The 22,573-nt window shown below is 48.8% G+C and overlaps 3 protein-coding genes across 4 annotated transcripts in view; 1 reads left to right on the top strand and 2 right to left on the bottom strand.

Moving 5' to 3' along the window:
* Window positions 1-6,365, bottom strand: part of ACACB (acetyl-CoA carboxylase beta) — a 186,003-nt gene extending 179,638 nt beyond the window's left edge. Inside the window, exon 1 of the mRNA XM_029224967.1 lies at window positions 6,256-6,365. The gene's annotated coding sequence lies outside the window, so the exon portion shown is untranslated. The remainder of the gene's footprint in view (window positions 1-6,255) is intronic.
* UNG (uracil DNA glycosylase) lies at window positions 897-13,285 on the bottom strand. Its single transcript, XM_029225116.1, has 7 exons — window positions 13,083-13,285; window positions 12,216-12,422; window positions 11,392-11,487; window positions 8,764-8,861; window positions 8,021-8,109; window positions 6,256-6,434; window positions 897-2,093 (listed from the first exon to the last, which is right to left on the bottom strand). Exons 1-7 carry the CDS (start codon window positions 13,209-13,211, stop codon window positions 1,953-1,955), a joined length of 939 nt encoding a protein of 312 aa, XP_029080949.1. The 5' UTR covers window positions 13,212-13,285; the 3' UTR covers window positions 897-1,952.
* Window positions 13,286-16,628: 3,343 nt separating this feature from the next.
* ALKBH2 (alkB homolog 2, alpha-ketoglutarate dependent dioxygenase) lies at window positions 16,629-20,458 on the top strand. Of its 2 annotated transcripts, XM_029230222.1 has the most exons (3): window positions 16,629-17,587; window positions 18,378-18,576; window positions 20,122-20,458. In XM_029230222.1, exons 1-3 carry the CDS (start codon window positions 17,311-17,313, stop codon window positions 20,426-20,428), a joined length of 783 nt encoding a protein of 260 aa, XP_029086055.1. In that variant the 5' UTR covers window positions 16,629-17,310; the 3' UTR covers window positions 20,429-20,458. The 2 variants fall into 2 exon arrangements, with proteins under 2 accessions (XP_029086055.1, XP_029086061.1); XM_029230228.1 differs by lacking the exon at window positions 18,378-18,576 and having other exon boundaries at window positions 20,122-20,425.
* The last annotated feature ends 2,115 nt before the right edge of the window (window positions 20,459-22,573 follow it).

Genomic DNA, 22,573 nt, shown 5'->3' with positions numbered 1-22,573 from the left:
CAGAGCTTTCTGCTTCCTCCCTACTCACAGCACTGCATTAGGAGATCGGTGTTAAAACCTCACTGATAAACATTCTTCTCTCACTTCTTCTTTGGATAAAGGGAATCCGTTGGAACGCTTAGTGGAGGACCCCAAAGTTACCAGAGGGAAAACTGCAAATGCATCTTCGTGCTGATTTTGCACAATGTGGGATCATAAACCCTTCTTTTCAGACATGAGAAAACTGAGGCCCAGAGGGGAAGTAATCTTCTCAAGCAAGTTTCCAAATCCCTGCCCTCCTAAGAAACGTGTTAGACTGGACGTTCTCACTGGATGCGGCCCTTCCCGCCCACTTAAACACGAGCACCCACGTTCCCAAGACTTCTTTATTCTTTTTGCTCCCTTCATCAGACAGCAGGGGACACCGACCTTTTCTCTGGATGTTCCACCCCAGCTACTGGAGCCAAGTGCTGCCAGGTCAGTGGGCCACCATCAGGGGGTCTTCCCAGTGCCTTGGCCTCACACCTCAAGCCCAGAGAAGAGTCTGGAAAACTAGCTGAGGGAGGGTGGGGGGAAGCTGCCCTCGCACTGTTGCAGGGCTTGGCAGTACACGCAGCCATGGTGAGCATGCCAAGATCCGTGGAGAAATGCTTTTTCCAGTCCGAAGTGGCTCCTTTAGGGTCCCAGCAGACCCCGACACCGCTCAGCCCCCATACCCCCTCCACAGCGCCCCTCCCGGGAACCCGGCCCAGGGCTTACCGAGGCCTGGCGCGGAGGGGCGGGGGGAAGGGGGAAGGAGGAAGGGTGGCACGGAGGCGGCCCTTCCGGCCCACACTGGTTGTCTTGGCGACCGCGGGCCGCCCCAAGCCAAGAGCAGCCTGAAGGGCGTCCGCCCAGGGCCCAGAAGGAGCAGGTACCCAGCGAAACTTCAACAATCTTTTATTTCCAAACTCTCGCGGGGTTAACCCTTTAACCCAGCTAACAGCAAAACAGCGCTCTAACGGCATCTGGGATGGAGGTGCACACCTAATAAAGACTGCCTCTTAAAAAAGGATTAAAAATATATATATATGTACACATCTGCGTTAAGTATCTTTTTTAAAAAAGCAAAATTCACCAGTGTTGCCGAAAAAAAATCCCAAAGTGATTTCAGTCTAACCGCACCCCTACCCCCCACACACGAAAAAACATTGGCAGTGTATGCTGGCACAAACCCCAGACGAGATGCAGCTAGGAAAAAAAGCATCTTTCTTCTTAAAAAAAAACAAAAACTTTTCTCCTCCTTTCTGTTCAACCTCCATACCTTATTCCCAGAAACACCCAAAGAATTACATAACTAATTGCATAGACTAGACCCAGTTCACTTTCCCCAGCCTCCAGAAGTGAAAGTTCACACCAAGGATGGTTCCTTAGCAATTTTTGCCAGTACGACGGTCAGGAACTCGATCCCTAATTTCTGGGAACTTGCAAAAACCTCAGGCTTCCTGAGGGCTCCGTGAAAGATCACGGGCCAGTGTACCTGACCAAGACTGGAACGCCAGGCTGGGTAAAGAAAGGGGGCCTTTCCAAATAAAAACACCCAACACCACAAAACCTAAAGTCTAACCTGCCAGGTAAAAACAAGTAGAAGCTGGCTGTACCAAAAAGGTGCTTATCTCCTCCCTGCTTGAAAGTAATAACAAAGGGGAACAGAGTCCAGAGTATTTGACCTCATCTCCCTTCCAAGAACCTTGACCCACAGGCAGCATATTCCAGGCCAGAGGTCCCAGGGAGATTTTTGTGCTTCTGGCCAGGTAAAGCTGCTCCCAGGCTGCCTGGTTCACTGCTGCTCCTCGGAAAATGTGTGCCCTTGTGCAGGGTGCTGAAGAATTAGGAGGGAAATTGTTTTTTGACTTTGACTTCGTAAATGACAGATACTTCAATCACAGCTTCTAGAAAACCACTCAAAGACCCCTGACCCCCAAGGGTCAAGGTCACAGATCCTTCCAGTTGATGGGCTCTTTGCCGGACTTCTGCAGCAGCTCATTGGTTTTAGAGAAATGCCTGCATCCGAAGAACCCCCTGTACACCGAAAACGGCGAGGGATGCGCGGTCTGCAGCACGTGGTGCCGCTTCTGAAAGAGGAGGAGACGGGGAGTGAGATTGTGGGGACACTCTCAGGACTTTTAAAAAAAACCCACTCTGGCTGTGGCGCTTTCTGTCAGCTCTGCCGCTCCCCTGTGACCGCTCTAAATTCGCCCACTTTCCTCACGGTGTTTGGTTTACTTGCAGCATCCACACAGGTCCGTGCGTTCATCCTCCACTGGTTGGTAGAGCCACTACCTGGGCTAGGCCCTAAGGATGCAGAGCACCCGTCTCTGCCCTCCACTGGGCACTCTCGATAGGACTCGTAGGTGCCCTTGTCCTATGACCCAGCAGTCCCACTGCTGAGACTGTTACTTGGTAAAGGACACCATGATGCACACATCTCCACAAAGATGCAGGCATGAGGAGGTGCACGGCTCCTATCAGGTAAAACCTACTATAAATCCAGTGTTATGCAACAGATTACAAATATTTTTCTAAACTTCTGTTAACACAACACCACACAGCTACTAGAAGAACAAGATCAAGCTACATATGCTGACACAGGGAGACCTCTAAAATATGTCAAGGGGGAAAAAAAAAGCAAGAAAAAGTGATAAATGCATTAAATTAAAAAAAATTCTTTGGTAGGGGGGATAAGACCCAAGACACTATTTATAGTAGTTCCTTTAGGTGAAAGATTGTACCTTTCTATGCTGTTTGCATTATCTCACCACCAAAATAGAATACTTAAAATTTTTTAAAATGTCAACTGTAGTTAACGTAGGAAGATTCTGGACCATTTTTGCTTTCTTCTTTATTCTTTCCTGTATTTAAATAAAAATCACCCAACAGGGCTTCCCTGGTGGTGCAGTGGTTAAGAATCTGCCTGCCAATGCAGGGGACACAGGTTCGAGCCCTGGTCCAGGAAGATCCCACATGCCGTGGAGCAGCTAAGCCCGAGCGCCACAACTACTGAGCCTGCGCTCTAGAGCCCACAAGCCACAACTAGAGAAAACCCGCACGCAGCAATGAAGACCCAACACAGCCAAAAATAAGTAAAAATTAAAAAAAAAAAATCACCCAACAAATAATCGTATTTCAAGATACCCCTGCCTTCAAGGCTGGGTTGAGGAGGGGCCATCAGTGAAGCCGGGCAGCCCAGTGTGGGTCAGGGCATGGAACCCCTGGCCCTGCCACTCAGCACTGGCGCAGCCCCAGGGAAGTCACTGACCTTCCCTAGGCCACAGGTCACTTTTCACCTGTGGACTGGAAGTTAACAGCAGTGTCAGCTCAGGAAGATCCCGTGAAGAACAAAAGATGGGTCGTGCGCGCAGAGCATCCCGGGAAGGGATGCAGGCCAGGTGCTCAGCACAGGGTACAGCATATGGGGCAGGCCCCTGAACACGAGAGCTGTGTGCATTATAAAGGACCAGTCAGCCAGCCTCCAGGGAAGGAAAAGACCTCTACATGCTGGACAGAGGAAGCAGGACGTTCAAAGGCAGGCAGGGGAGTAGGGAGCGGGGAGAAGTCCAGGTGGTTCAGGGGGCCTGGAGTTCACAGAGGGTGACAGGCAGGCCGGGGCCGTGCCCAGACCCCAGCTCATGAGCCCAGGTTGAGGGCTTCCAAGGAGAAGGCATCTGAACGCTCTGCTCTGGGCAAGATGAGATGGGGCTGACCTGAGGCTAAGTTGGGCAGGTGGTGGGGTGGCTGAGAGAAGAAAGTCTGTGTATGACTGGTTGCAGGAGGTGGGGATAGATACAAAGGGTGGAGAGGGGGAAGGAGATGGGGAAAGAAAGGGAGGGGTCAAGAATGATATGCGATTTCTGGTTGGGCAACTGGGTAGACAGCGGTCCTTTTTATCCTTGGGCATCCAGTGGCCCAAGTTTAGTGAGGGATGGACGAGGAAAGGAGAATGGGAAAATGTTGCATTTGATGTGCTTCCAGGTCCCTAGTAAGGCAGCAGCTGAATATATAGGTCTAGTGCTCAGGAGACACCCCGGGTTACAGATGTGCAACTTGGTTTTTAATGGTCAATCTACCAGTTTTTTTTTGTTTTTTGGTTGCACCATGCAGCATGCAGGATCCTAGTTCCCCAACCAGGGATCGAACCCAGGCCCTCTGCAATGGAAGCACGGAGTCCCAACCGCTGGACCGCCAGGGAAGTCTGGTTTTTAATGGTCAAGCTACTTTAACAACTGTTTACTTTCAAACTGAACCATTATTAAGATTACAGATACACTGAGTAAGGGCGCTTCTGACCACAAACCTCCCTAAGACACAGACTGGAAATCACTCCCACACACACTTCATTACCGAGATAATCAGATCTTGGCAGTTAGTTCGTTCATGCCAGGTTTTATTCCTACTATTCCCTTCACGAAAAGAAAAACACCTCAAAACATCCTGTTCATTCACAGAGAACCTTTAGAGAAAGCAGCTCTTCCATCTGACCTACACGCCCCCTTGCTGCTTGCATCCATGTGTATAAAGACACTGGACGGGGCTTCCCTGGTGGCGCAGTGGTTGAGAGTCCGCCTGCTGATGCAGGGGACACGGGTTCATGCCCCCGTCCGGGAAGATCCCACATGCCACGGAGTGGCTGGGCCCGTGAGCCATGGCCACCGAGCCTGCGCGTCCGGAGCCTGTGCCCCGCAACGGGAGAGGCCACAGCAGTGAGAGGCCCACGTACTGCAAAAAAAAAAAAAGACACTGGCCGGAGATGTCAGACAGTAAAGCCCAGTGCCTACCCGAGGCCAAGAAGAGTTGGAACGGATGGGGACTGGGAGGGGAGGCCTTGAAATCCTTTAGTTTCTAACCATGTGAATCTACTACCTTAAAAAAGGAAAAAAGGCCTAAATTATGAAATAAAGGTAGAACTCCACTTAAGGGAAAATGGAGGAGATAACTGACATGTGAGTCAAGTCTCTAAAGCTGATGGCTGGCTTGGAACCCTGCCACCCTCGCCCGTGGGCTGGGCAGGCCTCCCCACGGGCCCACCCAGGTGAGCTGGCTGCTCGGATCAGAGTCCGAAGCTCTATTCACCGCAAGTGGGCAAGTGACCTCGCCTCCCTGAGCCCCAGTACAAAGCAGGGTCAGCGTATCCCTCCCACCCCCAATAGCCTGCGTCGAGGTCAGGAGAGATGCTGTGTGAAAAGTGCTGGACTTGCTCCTGACACCTGTTTGCACGTATCTGATACACCATAAGCTACTGCCATGTCGCCTCGGTTCATCCCTTTACCTCACTTATGACGTGTTTATGCTATGATTTCTCCCCCCACTCTCACCGCCCAATTCAGTGCCTCCCAGTAGCCCAAGCTAAACACTCCTCCTTCCCGTCTCCCTCCCTCCCAGCCCCATGCCCCCTCCTCCCCTTGCCAGTCTCCTTCATACCAGCATCACCTCCAGTCCGGTCACAGGCATCCCAGAGAGAAATGCCAGTGCTCAGCACAGAGGGGAGGCAGGATTAGGATGGTTTTAGGACGGGGTTTAAGGGGATGAGGGAGGGCATTCAAGGATGACTTCCGGTTTTTAATCTCAGCAACCAAGTACACGCAGGTGGGTCAGGGGAGGATGCGGTGGGGTGGGCAGAGACTGAAGAGCTGGGTTGGTGTCGGGGACCAGCAACCAGGGCCCAGGTTTAATAATTATCGCTGACGGTGTTTTCATGGGGGGAGGTTACACTTGCGATTAAGTGGAACTCTTCATGTTTTCCATATACCCTCAAACTTGTTGAAAGCAAGAGACTTACCTCGCTCATCATCTACTGCATCGTTTGTTACATGAATGGAACCTGGGGACGTGTGTTACCTTTCTGTGTCTGCAGCAAGTTTATGCCAGTGTTACCAACTGCATCTAAGCAGAAGCTGGCCAGCTGCTCTCCTCATACACAACTAATCATTTCGTCTGAGTTCTGTTCAATTTTCTTTCTTTCCTTTTTTTTTTTGGCTGCGCTGTGTGGCATGCAGGATCTTAGTTCCCTGACCAGGGATAGAACCTGTGCCCCTGCGTTGGGAGCACGGACTTTTAACCCCTGGACCGCCAGGGAAGTCCCTGAATTCTGTTCAGTTTTCGATGGGAAACCTAATCCTAATTATCACAGTTTTAAGGGAAAATAAGCTTCATTTTAGGACATGATCTTTCTAGGACCACATAAAGGGACTGCTAGAATTCTCTAACCTGTTTAAAAAAAACAAAAAACCCAAAACATACCCTATCAATGGCACTGCCTTTCTTCTGAGCATAAGAGCCCCAGAGCAGGAAGACAAGACCGTTCGAGTTCTGATTGAGCCAGGACACAACAGCATCGGTGAACTGCTCCCAACCTCTCTCTTTATGAGAATTGGCCTGATGCGCCCGGACGGTGAGGACGGCGTTGAGCAGGAGAACACCTGCGAGCACACAGCGAAGGAGGTTCAAGGGGGGCTGAAACGTGGAATCTAAGATTCGACACAAATGAACATATCTACGAAACAAACTGACTCACAGGTAACAGAGAACGGACTTGTGCTTGTCATGGGGGGGATGAGGGAGGGATGGACTGGAAGTTTGGGGTTAACAGATGCAAACTATTATATATAGGATGTACAGCACAGAAAACTCTTCAATATCCTTTGATAAACCGTAATTAAAAAGAATATGAAAAAATATATGTATATGTATAATGGAATCACTTTGCTGTACAGCAGAAATTAACATTGTAAATCAACTATACTTCAATAAAATTAAAAGAAAAAAAAAGGGGGAGGCTGAAACGAGTTGGCCTAAACACCCAATAATGGGCTCAACACATGACGAAACCACCCCGAGATGTAAGCTGGTGCAGCCACCTGAAATCAGGTGGTGGAGAAAGCATTAGGACGTGACCAGCTGGTGCCTCTGTGTGAGATTCATTTTCACCTCTGCACTTTCAAGACCGAACTTCTGAGTTTGCAACAGTGACCGTGCATTATATCCATCATCAGAAAGAATTGTTTAAAAAAATATACCCTGGGCTTCCCTGGTGGCGCAGTGGTTGAGAGTCCGCCTGCCAATGCAGGGGATACGGGTTCGTGCCCCGGTCCAGGAAGATCCCACATGCCGTAGAGCGGCTGGGCCCGTGAGCCATGGCCGCTGAGCCTGCATGTCCGGAGCCTGTGCTCCGTAACAGGAGAGGCCACAACAGTGAGACGCCCGCATACCACACACACAAAAAAGAAAAAATACCCTAACTGATATGAAATAACCCTGGAAAGTAACACAAGGAGGCCAAGACGTTTCACTGAAACAAAAATCTCACTGCAAGGAAAGAGCAGATATTCTTTCCTTATCCTGATTATAGTTTGTTAAAAAAGGAGAAAGACGTCCCACAGATAGGTATTAAACACACACAACATAACCCGTGTGTCAAAATGAGAAAACTTGAGGCCACCTTCTGAATGGTCGAAGTTGAGTGGTTCAACGTAAAATATGAATGACAAGGAACCAACTTTTCCCTTTCATGCTATGATTAAAACATGAAAAACACTGGCTGCAGGATAAAAGCGAGATACATTTTTTTTCACTAGATTAGATTACTGGTTTATTACAAAGGATATTAAAGGATGCAGTCAAGTCGGATGAAGAGGTGCAAAGGGCAAGACAGAGGGAAAGGGCACGTGGCTTCCATGCCCTCTCTCAGCTTGCCTCTCTCTCCAATCTCCATGCGTGCACCAACCCAGAAGCTCTCCAAATATCATCCTTTGGGGGTTTTATGGAGGCTTCATTACATAAGCATGATTGATTAAATCACTGGCCACTGGCAATGGATTCAACCTCCAGCCCATCTCCTCTCCCTGGATATCAGGGGGTGGTGAGATACATTCTTTGACTTACATAACCTTAGCCATTTTATTAGAGCTCTCTGGTTCTTCACGGGTATCTTTTAAAAATATAAGCAAGCTAGACAGAAAAGACAGTTGAAATCCATCCAAAACACATCTAGCAGTGGCTGGTTTACCTTGCCTGGCCCATCCGGATAAATCTCCATGACCAGGATGAACAAAACCATCTATGTCTGTAGACAGTTCTTTATAAATGTTTTCCAAACTGAAAGCAAGCCAGAAGAAAAACAAACAAAAAGACAGAATCTTAAGCACAATTCGGAAAGTCCAGGACCCTCCAGCACACACGCGAGTTAGTCTGCAAAGCCAGCCCTCGCGGGGGGGGGGGGGGGGGGGCGGACAACAGGACGCACTGCACTGATTCATGGGAAACGCTGCCCTTCCTTTAGACAGGCACACCTGCCAAACGCCTTTACTTCGGTCAGTGCTTGGGTTTAAGGAAGAGAACTTTGGAAAACCTAAGCAAATTAGCCCAGGAGTTACCACCCCACTCCCAAGTGATGGATTTAGTTTATACCTTTAATGTTCATTATTTGTAAATGATATGTAAAATCCTCCAAGGCAGGGGTTCTTAACCAGGCATGATATGGCCGCACAAGGGACTGCTGAAAACGTCTGAAGACACTTTTCATTGTCACAAATGGGGTGGGGGTGGGGCGTGCTGCTGGCACCTCGAGGCCAGGGGTGCTGCTAAACATCTTACCACGCACACGGCAGCCCCCCGACCACAAAAACCCAGCCCCACATGTCAGTAGTGCAGAAACTGAGAAATCCCGCTCCAAAGGCTAGTGGCGGTCCCACAAACAGGTGCACCTGTAATTTGAAAGTGATCACAATTGGAGCTGAGCCACCTGCGTACCTGGGCGGGGGTGGCACGGGCCTTTGAACACTAAAGCAGAGCCCATGAGCTTGATTGGGTCCGTGATATGGATCCTGTCCCAGGACGACAACCTTCACCTGTGAACACCAGATGGCGAGGATCAAACACTTTGGTACAGGCAGTCTGAACGGACACCTTGGCTGGCTGATAACTTATACAAAGGACTCCTTATACTATGAGGACAAGGGCAGGCCCCCCTCCCGGCCCAACTAAGAGCCCCCAGAAGGGAGCAGGTGACTTGAAACCATCACTGCATTACCCAGTTATCCTTCCCTCAGTCACCTGCTGCAGTGCCCCCTCCCTTCTCTGACCCACGTGTTTGAAACAACCTGGGGTCAACTTTGCTTTCATCCCCTTCGTTTTTCAAATTACAAAAGGAAATACGCCCTTGTCACAAGTACGTCCATCCAGAAATATATCAAGATCTCCCGGTCATCCCTACCCCGTCCTGATCCAACCATTTATAATCACCTATTGATATATAATGAGGGTCATTGTACTCATCGCCCTACATTTTTGTGTTTCTCACATCAAACACTGTAGGCCTCCTTTAAGTCAACAGAGCTCAGTTGTTGATGGGCAGTCAGCTGGTTTCCCAGTTTTTTCCCTTAAAAAAATAACGCAGTAAACATCCTACTACATGTATCTTTACATACTGCTGCTTTCATTTCTATGGAATAGATTCAGAAGAGTGGAGTTGCTGGTCACAGTATTAAGTGTATTTAAAATTTTCATCGACATATGCCAAATTGCTTTTCCACGAGCTGAAGAAACTCCAGTTGCCCAGCAGCAGCATATGAAGGAGCCTGCTCCCCTGGACGGGTACGCCGCGGAGACACCGTGGGTTCAGCTCCAGACTGTCTCATTAAGCAAACATCGCGATAAAACAAGTGACGTAAATTTTTTGGTCTCCTAGCGCATACACGATATGGTAGTCTATTAAGTGTGCAATTGCATGTCAAAAAAAAGTACGTATCTTAATTAGAAAGTACTTTATTGCTTAAAAAATGCTAACCATCATCTGACAATGAAAGGTTGCCACAAACCTTCGATTTGTAAAAATCGCTGGACCTGCAAAGCGCAATAAAACAAGGTCTGCCTGTGTCCTCTTAAGGGATGGAACCAGAGGAGAATGAGGTCACTGTCACCGTCAGTGGTGTGAAAATACTACTAGGCCTTTTGATCGGGTGCCCGCCCACCCACCTCTCTTCATTCCCACACTTTTGCCGTGTTCCTTCTTAAGACTCTCCTTCCGTAGCCAACACACACTTTATCCTTCAAAATCCAGCTTCAGACGTTCCCACAATCAGGCAGCTTTCATGGGCCTCTCCATTCCTCCGGTTGGTACTCACACTGCCCCTGGCATATTCCCCAACATGAAGCAACCTGTCCGAGCGGGGAAGCTTTCCAGTTCTGGTCCCGGATAAGGACCTCAGAGGAGCCAGGTAACATCCCCTACCCTCCACATGCTCATTGGCAAAGAAGCCCCACCGGGCCATCTGATCCTCAGAAGTCTCATGCACTTTTCTTAGTCTTTCTTTACAATATTGCTCATTGGTACTCAAAACAGGACATACTTCAAACAAGGGGCAAACTAGTACTGAATTTAATAGGACTTGTTTTTTTAAACTTCATAAACAAGGAGGTACGTTCGAAGTGCCTGCTCTGAAATGAAAACTGTGAAGTCTGCTAAGTATTAGGAGCGTCAGCCTTATCACGATGGCTTCTTCAGCAATTTCACTTCTCTTTGATTTAACAGGTGCTTATTAAATCACGGGATTCCTACCCTCAGCTTACAAAATCAGTAAGGCAAAAGGAGAACAAAAAAATGGAACACCTCCAATGCAAGCAGATACTAAAACCCCACATCACAAAGGAAACCCACATCACAAATATAGTGGGGGACAGGCCTCCTTCCGGGAGGTGCCAGAGATGCCTCTAGTTGGTTTTCAAAAGACAGAAGTAAGGAGAGGGTCACCGCCCTGTCCAGCTCCAAAGGAGGAGAATGGAAGGTGGAGGTGAGGCTGGGAAGCAGGAAGTGGCCGTATTCACCCTCAGCTTTCATAGTTTGCACCGTGGGAAGCCACAAACAAGCTTCTGACAGCGAGCAGCCATTGTATATACACTGAACCAAAGCAAAGGAATCTGTTAACAGGAGACGTGTTCAGGCCACAAGTCAAGAGTTTGAAAGCATCAACGGTAAAGGATGGTGTGGTCAGACAGAAAGAACACTGAGCCGCAAGTCAAGGTGGGACCCCCGACAACCACTTGAAAAAGACTTAACTGCTTCGTGCCTCAGTTTCCTCACCACCACACTTTACCTCTCACCGGCATGGGGTCGGTTTAAGGATAAAATAAAATACAAGTGAGAGCATACAGACCCACGGTTTACGTACATACTTTTCTTTTTTTGCTTTATGAACGGCACACAGTAAAAGTTAAACAGGGTATGTACAGGCTAAAATACGGCCCGCCAAACCTCACAATTTCAGTATTTTATTTATTACTTAATTATGGACAGTGGCTTAACTCCAGTGTCCCTAATTAAAAACTACCATTTGAGTCCTACTCCCCTTTTAGTAAAATTCATCCACAACTTGTACTTACATCTCTTATGTCACACATTTGGGTCCATGTGAAGACTTGCTGCGGGGGTGGGTAAACAGTGTAATGTTTTCTTTCTTCTGCAACAAATCCCATAAGCTGATGTAAAGATAAACTAGATTTACAATCAGATTCTCACTGGAAAGCATAAGAATTCAATAAGAAAGCTTCTAATGCAAGCTACTGGAAGAGCTTTTAGCTAGCTCTTTGCCAAGTTTTATATACAAATTCTGCGTAAAAATCAACAGTTCCCCTCCCGACATTTTAATTCCCTTCTCCTTTCTTTGGGCTGCGTCAAAGTTGATTGGCCTGACAGCCTTGATTTCCTGCGGGTGCTAACCCCTCCCTCTTTTGTTTAAAGGGCAGGTTTCATTCAGTCGGGTTTGTGGTTTTACCAGGCCACTCTTTCCTTGGGAGCAGACTAAACAAACGGGTTAAAAGAAGCTATGAGGGCTTCCCTGGTGGCGCAGTGGTTCAGAGTCCGCCTGCCGATGCAGGGGACACGGGTTCCTGCCCCGATCCTGGAAGATCCCACATGCCGCGGAGCGGCTGGGCCCGTGAGCCATGGCCGCTGAGCCTGCGCGTCCGGAGCCTGTGCTCCGCGATGGGAGAGGCCACAACAGTGAGAGGCCCGCGTACCGCAAAAAAAAAAAAAAAAAAAAAGCTATGATATCACCTCATAGTCTTTTAAAAATCTTAAACTGGGCAGATTCAAAACATCATGGCTGTATGTTGAAGGATGGAAAGTAGGAGCTCACGAAAGCAATATCCTATAAACGTGGGCTTGGCCTGCTATATTTACAAGTGCCCGCAGTCTCCAACTTTACCTTAATAAAATATGGTTTCCCGAACTCCCCGCTGAGGTGCTTCTTCCAACTCTCACCAAAACCTACAGGCACATTGCGCGCTGCGAGTCTGAGCAGTGCGGCGGCTTTGTTCCTCTGGATGCGGACCAACTGCTCGGGGCTCAGTGGCGACGAGGGCGGCGTGCCGGGCTCCTCCTGCCCGGCCCGGATCTTCTTGGCGGGGCTGGCCTGCAAGTGGTCCCCGCAGAAACGGGTCACGAGCTGCAGCGCACCTCTCCCGGGAGCCCGCAGCTTCCGTCCCCAACCCAACAGCCCAGTGTAGAGGACACCCATTCTTGGGGTTTCAGCCCCGCTCGGCAGGCTCGTACAAAACCGGACTCTGGAAACCCAGGGCTGATCCCAGTCCGGCACTAACAGGCCGCTGCCCCAAATTTCGAGTTTGGTACCAAAACAGGGCAGGAAAAAAGTCTGTGAGCAAGGCCCGCAGCGCCTCGCTAGGGGTTCGCGGAGAAGGGGCCCAGCACCCAGGGCCCCGCCCCGCGGGTCCCGCCACTAGCGTCCCCACGTGGTCTTTTCGCGGCAAAAACCCTCCCCTCCAGGACCCACCCCCTCCCTCCTCTGATTGGAGGGTGAGCCGGGCCCCTCGCCTCTGATTGGCGCCGTGGGCCCCGAGGTTCGCCTCCATTGGCTGACCCCTCAGCATGGCCGCCGATGAGGCGCCACGGCGGCTGTTTTGAACACGTGGAGGCCCCAGTTTACCCAGTCAGCCCCATGTTCCTGCAACCCCTCGGTCGCGCGGGGTCCGCCGCCCTCCTCGCCCTCTTCGCCCTCCTCACCCTCCCTTCCCCCTGACCCCCGGCCCCACGAGCGGTCCCCGCCGCGCCTTACCGCCTCATCCCCGCTCTCAGCTACCGCCGCCACGCCGTTCCACTGCTCGGCCGGCTCGGAGCTGCAAGCACGTCGCTTCCTGGAGGGGCTCGGGGAGAAGAAGGAGTAGAGGGTCTTCTGGCCAATCATCCTGGAGCCGAGGAGGGAGCGAACGCGCGCTGCCCGGGGACCCGCTAGCTTGGCGCTAGCCGCGGCGGTCAGCAATTGGCGCCAAGCAACCCGCGCATGCTCCGACCGGGGGGGGGGTGTGGGCGAGGGGGCAGCGGAGGTCCTAGTGCGCATGTGTGGGAGGGGCCGCTGGGTAAGGTCCCTGAGGCGAAGTGGGGCTCAGAAAGGTCTTTAGAGCGGGCGGGGTTCCTTAGGTCGGTTCACTCAGATGTTTACTCTTTCATTCATTCTTCTCACCCATCATACCTCTGCCTTGGGCAAGTCCCTCCACCTCTCAGCCGGTGAAAGAACTTAAAAGTACCCGCCCCGTGGGTTTTTTTGTGGGAGTGAAATTAGCTTTAAAATAGTAATTGTTAAAAAAAAAAAAAAGTAATTGTTTTGCTTTTAGTTGTCCAATTTTCACGACCTGTTTTACTGACGACAAACCAAGGCCTAGAAGCCTAACCTGTAAGGTTTGGGGGAGACTTTAACAGAGGTCATTAAGGTTAAACTCCAAACTAGTCATCCTCTGAAAGACATCCCCATACACCTGGGATTCTTCCCCTCTCCCTCCCTCCCCACATCCAAACTGTGGACAGGTCCTCTTGGGTTCATCTCCATAATAAAGCCCAAATTCAAATGCTGTTCTCAATCTCTGGTCTACTAACTACAGTCCCAGCGGGTCTTCTCTTTTCCTACCTAATCATCTTTTTGAAATGTAAATTACACCATAATAATCCCCAGGTTAAAATCCTATAGTTTCCAAATATGTTTGGAATAAAATCCTTGCTTCTACATACATACAGATGGTCAACAGGCACAGGAAAAGATGCTCAACATCTCTAATTATTAGAGAAATGCAAATTAAAACTACAATGAGGTATCACCTCACACCAGTCAGAATGGCCATCATTAAAGTGTCTACAAGTAGTAAATGCTGGAGATGGTGTGGAGAAAAAGGACCCCTCCTACACTGTTGGTGGGAATGTAAATTGGTGCAGCCACTATGGAGACCAGTATGGAGGTTCCCTAAAGAAACTAAAAATAAAGTTATCATATGATCCAACAATCCCACTCCTGGGCATATATAGGGAAAAAACTCTAATTCGAAAAGGTATATGCGCCCCAATGTTCATAGCAGCACTATTTACAATAGCCAAGACATGGAAGCAACCTAAACGTCCATTGACAGATAAATGGATAAAGAAGCTGTGGTATATACACAAATGGAATATTAGCCGTAACAAAGAACAAAATAATGCCATCTGCAGCAACATGGATGGACCTAGAGATTATCATACTAAGTGAAGTCAGAGAAAGACAAATATCATATCACTTATATGTGGAATCTAAAAACATGATAGAAATAAACGTATTTACAAAACAGAAATAGATTCACAGACATAGAAAACAAATTTATGGTTACCAGAGGGGATGGGGCAGAGATAAATTAGGAGTTTGGGGTTAACATGTACACAGTACTATATATGAAATAGATAAACAACAAGGATCTACTGTATAGCACAGGGAACTATATTCAATGGAACCTATAATGGAAAATAATCTGAAAAAAGAATATATGTATATATGTATAACTGAATCACTTTGCGATACACCTGAAACTAACACAACATTGTAAATTAACTATACTTCAACTTTTAAAAATGGTTTTTAAAAAAACCCCTGCTTCTTACCAGTTGGCAAGGCTGCTTCACCCTCTCACGGAAGCCCAGCTGCTGTGACATGATGAGTCTGGTTCTCAGCACAGTCACCAGGCATACCCAGCTGTCCCTTGTGTGGTCTTACACCTTGCATGCACTGTCCCCCTGCCTGGAAAACCTCAGGTCTCAGCTCGAGACCCTGCCTCTGAAGGGCCTTCTCCTCCTGCCCCACTTTCTAGCAGGTCACTCTATTTACAGCTTCTGTACTATCTAAGATGATCTTATTGGGACTTCCCTGGAGGTCCAGTGATTAAGGCTCTGCGCTTCCACTGCAGGGCACATGGGTTTGATCCCTGGTCAGGGAACTAAGATCCCGCATGCCTTGTGGTGTGGCCAAAATAAAATAAAATAATCTTATTTATTCTCTCCTTGTTTATTTCTGTCTCCATCTCCAACATGTAACCTGGGTGAGGGCAGGGACTTGATTCTTGTTACTGTTGTGTTCCAGCGCCTAGGACAAGGAGCTTGATGTGTAAGAAGAAGAGATGTTCATAATTTAAAATTATTTTTAAAATAAGAAAATAAAAGCCACTGTGAAAAAGTTTGGCAGCTTTGTATAAAGTGACACATACTCTTACCATGTGCCCCTGTGATCCCACTCCTACGTATTTACCCAAGTGAAATTGGACTCTATTGTACATGAATAGATATAGTGACCTTATTTGTATTTTCCCCAAACTGGAAACAACCCAAATGCCCCTCAAGTGGCAAGCGGGTGGACAAATTGTAGGGCATAAGTACAAGGGCAGCTTACTCAGCAATAAAAAGGAATAAACTGATACGAACAACATGGATACATCTTAAAAGCTTTAGGCTAAGTGAAAGAAGCCAGACACAGAGCCTATATATTGTATCATTTCATTTACAAGAAATTCTGGAAAAGGTAAAACTCTAGGGACAGAAAACACATCAGTGGTTGCCAGGGGCTAGGTAAGGGGGTGAGTTGATAACTAGGAGATTTGGGGGAATTTTATGGGATGATAGAATTCTAGATCTTGATTGTGGTGTGGTCACACAACTGTTTACCTTTGTCAAAATCTGCAGAGCTGGACGCTAAGAAGATTCAAAACAAAGCCCCCAACCTCTTTTCATTCCATTGGCCAAGAGAGAGAGTAAATAAAAATTGGTGATAATAAAAGCTGACATTTGTTTGAAGCACAGAAGCCCTTCTCACACATCCTCTCATTTACTCCTCATGGTGTTCTCATGGCATAGGTTTTGTAGTCCCCACTGTTTAGAGAAGGCAGTTCAAGCCCAGAAGGGTTAAGCGACCTGTAGGAGCCACACAGCTAGAGTTGAGGAGACAGAAATGGAAGTTACGTGGTCTGATTGCAGAATTCGTGCTCCTATCTGCGACAATATGCTGGTTGGCCCAACTCCCTGTCAGGAAACGAAATTAATCCCCAGGGAGAGATGATACCGAACAACAGCTGCCAAACCATCGGGGACCCTGCACTGCTGCGGAACAAATAACGTTACCCAGAAATACGGCGGTGCTTGCAACACGCCCGGAGGGCCAACAGGCGGCGCCCGGAGGCCGCCCACCGCTTTGTTTTGCAGATTTGCCTGGATTTTCTCCAGTTCGCGGCTGAAATCTACCCGGAAGCAGTTCTGTGGAGGGGGTAAGTGTTTCCTCTTTCCCGCGGGACCTTTCTCCAGTGTCTGGGAGAAGCGGAGCTTCGCGGGAGCTGAGATTTTAAAGAGACCCCTAGGCGCCACCCACCCCCCGCACGTGTTACAATTCTTATTTTCTATCAGAATTCGGCGTGCTGGTGTATGACCACGTTTAACCGTTTTTACATTTAGATTCAGAATCTTGTCCGTGTAAGGATCGCAATACTTACCTGTTTTAATACTTGCGTGGGAGGCCGGCCAGTTATCTACCCCCCACCCGCCAGCCTGTCCTTTGCAGGGTGGAAGGGAGAGAGAGACGTGCTTTTCTGGGTGACTTTGAGGAAACCTCTCCCCCTCTCAGTGTGTCAGTTTCCCCATATGTAAAGTGAGGGTTTGGGTTGCAGTTTCCAAGTTTGCCATTGGCGTGCGAATTCCGGGGGGTGGGTGTTTCTTTAAAACTTCGGATATTTGCGGGTGGAGGGCAGGCACACGTGGGTGTTGCAAGCTAGGCAGCTGATTCTAATACCTACCCAGGTGTGGGAGGGATCCTTCCAGCTTTAACCTCCTCTTACTTCCTTTATAGGACATGGTGTTAAACTTTAAAATGGGAACTTAAAAACTGGAGGAATGCCACTGTGAGACCACTTTGCAGAGTGGATTTTGGCATTTGGGACAGAGCCTGGGCAATCTCTCTCTCTCTCTTGGCCTGGCCACTGGCTACCAGGTGTTTGCTTTGTGGAGACTAGATGGACAGATTCCTGGTGAAGGGGGCTGTCAGGGGCCTTATGGGAAAGAGGGGGCAAGAGCAGACCGGAGGAGGCCCAGCAGGGTCGGCAGAAGAGGAGGGGACCAGCAGGAAAAAGCCCAGGACAGCAGCCCCGGGGAATGGGGTCCACTCGGCAGGCCTCAGCTGGAGGCACATTGCAGCCGAGGGCCTGGACTGCGATTACACAGTCCTGTTTGGCAAGGCCGAAGCAGATGAGATTTTCCAAGAGTTGGAGAAAGAAGTGGAATATTTTACAGGTAAGCAGGGGACGGTGGGGTGTGTGTGGAAGGCTTGTTGGATAAAACTAGTGGTCCGTGTTTAGGGAAATCTGAACCCAGGAGCCATTAATTACAAATGAGTTTGTTAATTGACTGAACACATATTCCGGGCACCTCTGGGCCAAGCAACTTGCTGGGTGCTTGGGATACAGACTTAATAACAGGGACCTCCCGTCCGCTGAGAGCGGAGAGATGGTAAATTACCAGGTAATTCCTATGCACGAGGTTCTCAGCATCACCTGGAGGACTTTGTTGCTTGTGAGAACGCCATGGCTTGCCCTGCCCCTGCAGTCTAGTGTCTAGAGTTTCCGGGTGCTGCTGATCCGGGGACCACACACTGAGAACCGCTGCAATGTGGCAGAGCACAGGGACGGGGAGATGTAGAAATGCCCACGGGAGACCCAGCCTCCATCCTGAGCTGAATTAGCACCATCTTCCATCGATGCCCTTTGTCCCCACAGTTGGCAAAATCACCGTGCTAGCGTGTAACCTGACTTCATTTTGCTCCAATTTCAGCCTCTATATTACGGTTCTAGTGAGCAATTAAGTTAGGGTGTTTTTATAAAAAACTTGGACTAGGGCTGTGTATCTCCAAGTGTCGGACAAGAATCACTGTCCTTACATGAACGTTTTGGACGAGCCACAATGATTTTTGAGGAGGGGGTCCCTGGTCGGGGTATTAGATGTTATTCCTCTTTTACTTCCTTTTCTGAATACTCAGGGAGTGAGTGTGGATTGTCTGAGGCGCTGCTATGTTTCCCCTGCACAGGTGCGCTGGCCAGGATCCAGGTGTTTGGGAAGTGGCACAGTGTCCCAAGGAAGCAGGCGACATATGGTGACACTGGGCTGACCTACACCTTTTCAGGCCTTACTCTGTCTCCAAAGCCCTGGGTCCCTGTCCTAGAGCGCATCCGGGATCGCATTTCTGTAGTGACTGGACAGAACTTCAACTTCGTGCTTGTCAACAGGTGACCCCCTAACTGTTTGTACCTTTTACTTTTTAGGACAGTGGACTGAATTTTATAAACCTGTCTCTTCCAAAAAGAAGAGTTTAGGATTCCACCGTACTTTACTCATTTGTACAACAAATAACTCTTCAGTGTAGTTAGGGGAGTAGTAGTGGAACATAAGCAATTAGTCTTTATGGAGCTCTCACCACGGCGGGAGTGAGAGGCCGCAAAATGATGAACAGGTGAACAAGATAACTTCAGACGTTGATAAGTGTCTCGTAGAAAGTTAAACAGGCTGATCTAAGAACGGCTGGGAGGAAGGAGTCTGGGTTTCTCAACAGCAACGCTCCTGATGCTTTGGGCCAGATAATCCTCTTCCTGGGGCTGACCTGTGCATTGCAGGATGTTGGGGAGCATCCCTAGCCTCCACCCACCAGATGCCAGTACCACCCTGTGAATGAAAAACGTTGCCTGCCATATCATCCAACAAAGGATGCGGGGCCATCAAGCCCCTGTAGCCCTGAGGGAACTCAGGATGGAGGCATACCCATTGCCAAGCCCTCAGCCCCTGCAGCCACCACCAGTGTGCCCCCTGAGGGGACTCAGGATGGGAAAGGACAGGATACTGGCCCCAGAGAGCTGAGGTGCATCTCAAAGGAATGATTTCAGTGAGCCCAGACTGTCCCATACACAGAAAGGCACTAAATTCATTAGCTCGAGATGTCTGGTTTTCTTTTAATTATCAGTAATCTTTTGATGTTCTAATGACCGTGTTTTGTCGGCTCCCCCCTTACCTCTTCGGAGTAGTCCCCCAGAGCTGGCTGAGAGGCTGCCTCCTTTTAGACTGTGCATTTTTTTCAGGGGTCCCTTTGGTCAGAGCAACCAGAATGTCTCCAGACATCGCCTAGTGCCCCCTGGGGGGCAGAGTCACCCTGGTTGAGAACTCTGGGTTTAAGGGAAGATGGTTAGAGGAGGGTTCACGGAGGGGTGACGCCTGAGCTGATAGCTAAACCAAGAGAGAGTGGGAGCCACACAGGCACCTGGAGGGAGAGCAGAGGGAGCTTGGAGTGTCTCGAGTGGAAATCCCGCTGGTGGTGCTGGAAAGCAGTGATGAGCTCAGAGGCCGGCGGGGGCCAGACTGTGCGAGGAATACGGGTTTTAAGTGTAGGGAGAAACCGTCTTACGCGATGAAGGTTTACACATACGAACCCTGCGGGAGAACTCTAAGACTTGTGTTTGGCCTCTGTTGGTGTGCTTTGTTTGTTTGATGGCTTGTGGGATCTTAGTTTCCTGACCAGGGATCAAACCTGGGCCCCCCGCAGTGGAAGCGCAGAGTCCTAACCATTGGACCGCCAGGGAATTCCTTACTGGTTTTAAAGCGTGTGATCAAAGAGGGCTGATAACAAAGTGAAAGGCTTGCCTCATCTGTGGACCAGATGTAGCCCTCCAGCCGCTGCAGAAACCTGTGCTCGTGGCACTGTTTCCCTGCAGGCAAACGAGGGCTCTGGGTGTGGGCGTGTTTCCACAGAGGGCTGTTCTGTGAACTCTGTTTTCTCACTGCAGGTACAAAGACGGCCGTGACCACATTGGTGAGCACAGAGATGATGAGAGAGAGCTGGCTCCTGGGAGCCCCATCGCCTCTGTCTCCTTTGGGGCTTGCAGAGACTTCTTCTTCCGGCATAAGGATTCCCGCGGGAAGCACCCCTCCCGGAGGCTGGGGGTGGTCAGGCTCCAGCTGGCCCACGGAAGCTTACTTATGATGAACCACCCAACCAACACTCACTGGTACCACAGTCTCCCCGTCCGAAAGAATGTTCTGGCTCCCCGGGTCAACCTGACATTTCGGAAAATCCTGCCTATTACAAAGTAAAAACGTTTTTAACAGCTAGTACTTCTGTTAGTTCCTTCCTTCTCTACTCCAAGAGGGAGCTGGCATTTCCTTTACCAACAGGGAACATGGAAAAGGTTGAACCCAAGCGCAGGGCTTCTTACATACAGTGCCGAACTCAGAAAGAGGATGTTTGTATCGAGTCGGTGAATTATGAAAGAAGACCAGTTGATTTTTTTCCTAACAAAATGATTCTTTTATTGCTATAATACACAGCAGATACAAAAGGTACCTTTAGCAAAAACATAAATCAGCAGTTATTATGGCATAAACTACGAGTTTAACTTCGGTTTTTGCAAAAAGAAGCGACTTTGTAAATAACTTAAAGCTAGAAGTAAGAGTGTTTGGCTGCTACTTAATGCCTAATGATTTACAAAAAATGAGAAAGTCACCTTTAAGTCAGGGGAAGAGACTTTGCACGGAGATCATTCACATTTACAACTGTGGCTCAATCCCTCCGACCAAAGATCTGCTTACAACTGAACGCTAAAAGGATGAGCCCCGTTCATCTCTCTTTAACGGCAGATTGCAAAGCGTAAGCAGTGGCAGAGCAGCAGTTGCTCCAAGCTACAACTTTGCCAGGCAGGTTAAGGTCACGTGATTGAGCATTTGTTTCCCCCAGACCGCGGGTACCACGGGGACGTGCCTTTCACCGTCAAAGCCGGGGTCTGTAAGAAGTCGGGAAGGGACGTCTGCCATGAACAGACCAGAAGCTTTGTGCGGCTCCTTTCTCCCTGAGGTGTGTGGCCTGGAGAACTTCACAGTCCGTTCTGTCAATAGCAAGAGTTCCGAGTCCTCAGGATGCACGCTGGGCCTGGGGGAATGGGGATCACCTGGGCCTCTAGCGCTTTCAGCTGACACCAAGGCCTTGTCTGGAAGTGTCTGCCAGCTGGTCCCCACCAGGGGAAGCACAGTCCTCAGCCTGACCTCAGGTGACCTTTTGGACACGTCTGATTCCAAATCTTATCTCTGGAGAGTCAGTGCATTTGTTTTTTGTTTTAAATAAAAGAGTCTAGCTAAAACATAGATACCCCTGTGTCATCAAAATTCCTTCGGCCCTGGGCTGCCTTCATTAGACTTACCTGAAGAGAGGGGAGGATGCCCAAGAGAGGCCTTTTGTATGAGGCTACTGGAAACGAATACATTTAGAATATGGACCTAGAACAGAATGACAGTACTAGATATCAGCCATAATTTTATGTTCAAAAAGTTTTTTAAACTTCTTTTTTGTGGGAAGGGCTGGACTTGGATGGTCATGGAATCTAACTCATCACTTTACAGATGAGGAAACTGAGGTCCAGAGAGGCAGCAGCCCCAAGGTCAGTGCCCTTCTTTCAGAATCCAGCTCTCAAATGGAGGCCAGGATTGTCTTTCTGACACAGCCCCCGGCTCCACCTGTAAACCTCAGGAGCTCTTCATGGGCAATAAATAAATAGATGAGAATAGCTGTCCACCGTGGGGTCCTTGTGTGAGAAAGGGTTTTCTACAGAGCGGAGGAGTCCTAGGTGTGGCACACAGGCCACCGAGTTCTGGCTGTTCACACAGTTATATAATATGCGATAATCACACCTCGGAGTCCAGGATACAAAAGATAACAGCAAAGAGAAAGCTGGTCACTTGTAACTGACAAAGTAGAGAAAGAATTTCCCCGAGGGGCGGATTTGGCACATGAGCTTTTACTACATATAAAGAATCGAAAGGTTAGAAAAAGACATATAAAAAGGGAAGGCGGGTGTGCATCAGGCGTCTTTTAAGTGTTCTGTTGCTCTCTGTTCGGTAACTTTGGAAGGTACAGAGCTTTTCAGAAACTGCTTATATGATGCCCAGATGAGGTGTGTTTTCCAAGAGGGACATGCTACGAAAGCAACTGAGAGTGAAAGGCACTTCTTCGAAGTTGTTGCCTTTAGTAATTTCACTAATTCAACCATTTTTATGGGACTGCTTATTAAAAATAAAAGATCTATGCTGAAACTCTGGAGGATCAGACAAAGTTAACTCCCCTCTGAGAACACCTAATGTATCAATCTAAAAACGGTGGCTTCTGGAGTCTGGTTTCTTTTAATTACCTGGATCAGGTGAGTGACAAGACACGCTCTAGACACAATGACTGTTTTCCTAGCCCGGCAC

Source organism: Monodon monoceros, unplaced genomic scaffold (genome assembly GCF_005190385.1).
Source record: "Monodon monoceros isolate NGI ecotype Baffin Bay Population unplaced genomic scaffold, NGI_Narwhal_1 Super_Scaffold_1, whole genome shotgun sequence".
Classification (NCBI taxonomy): Eukaryota; Metazoa; Chordata; class Mammalia; order Artiodactyla; family Monodontidae; genus Monodon; species Monodon monoceros.
The sequence above is the reverse complement of the archived record's forward strand: the minus strand, read 5'-3'. Positions and strand labels throughout refer to the sequence as shown.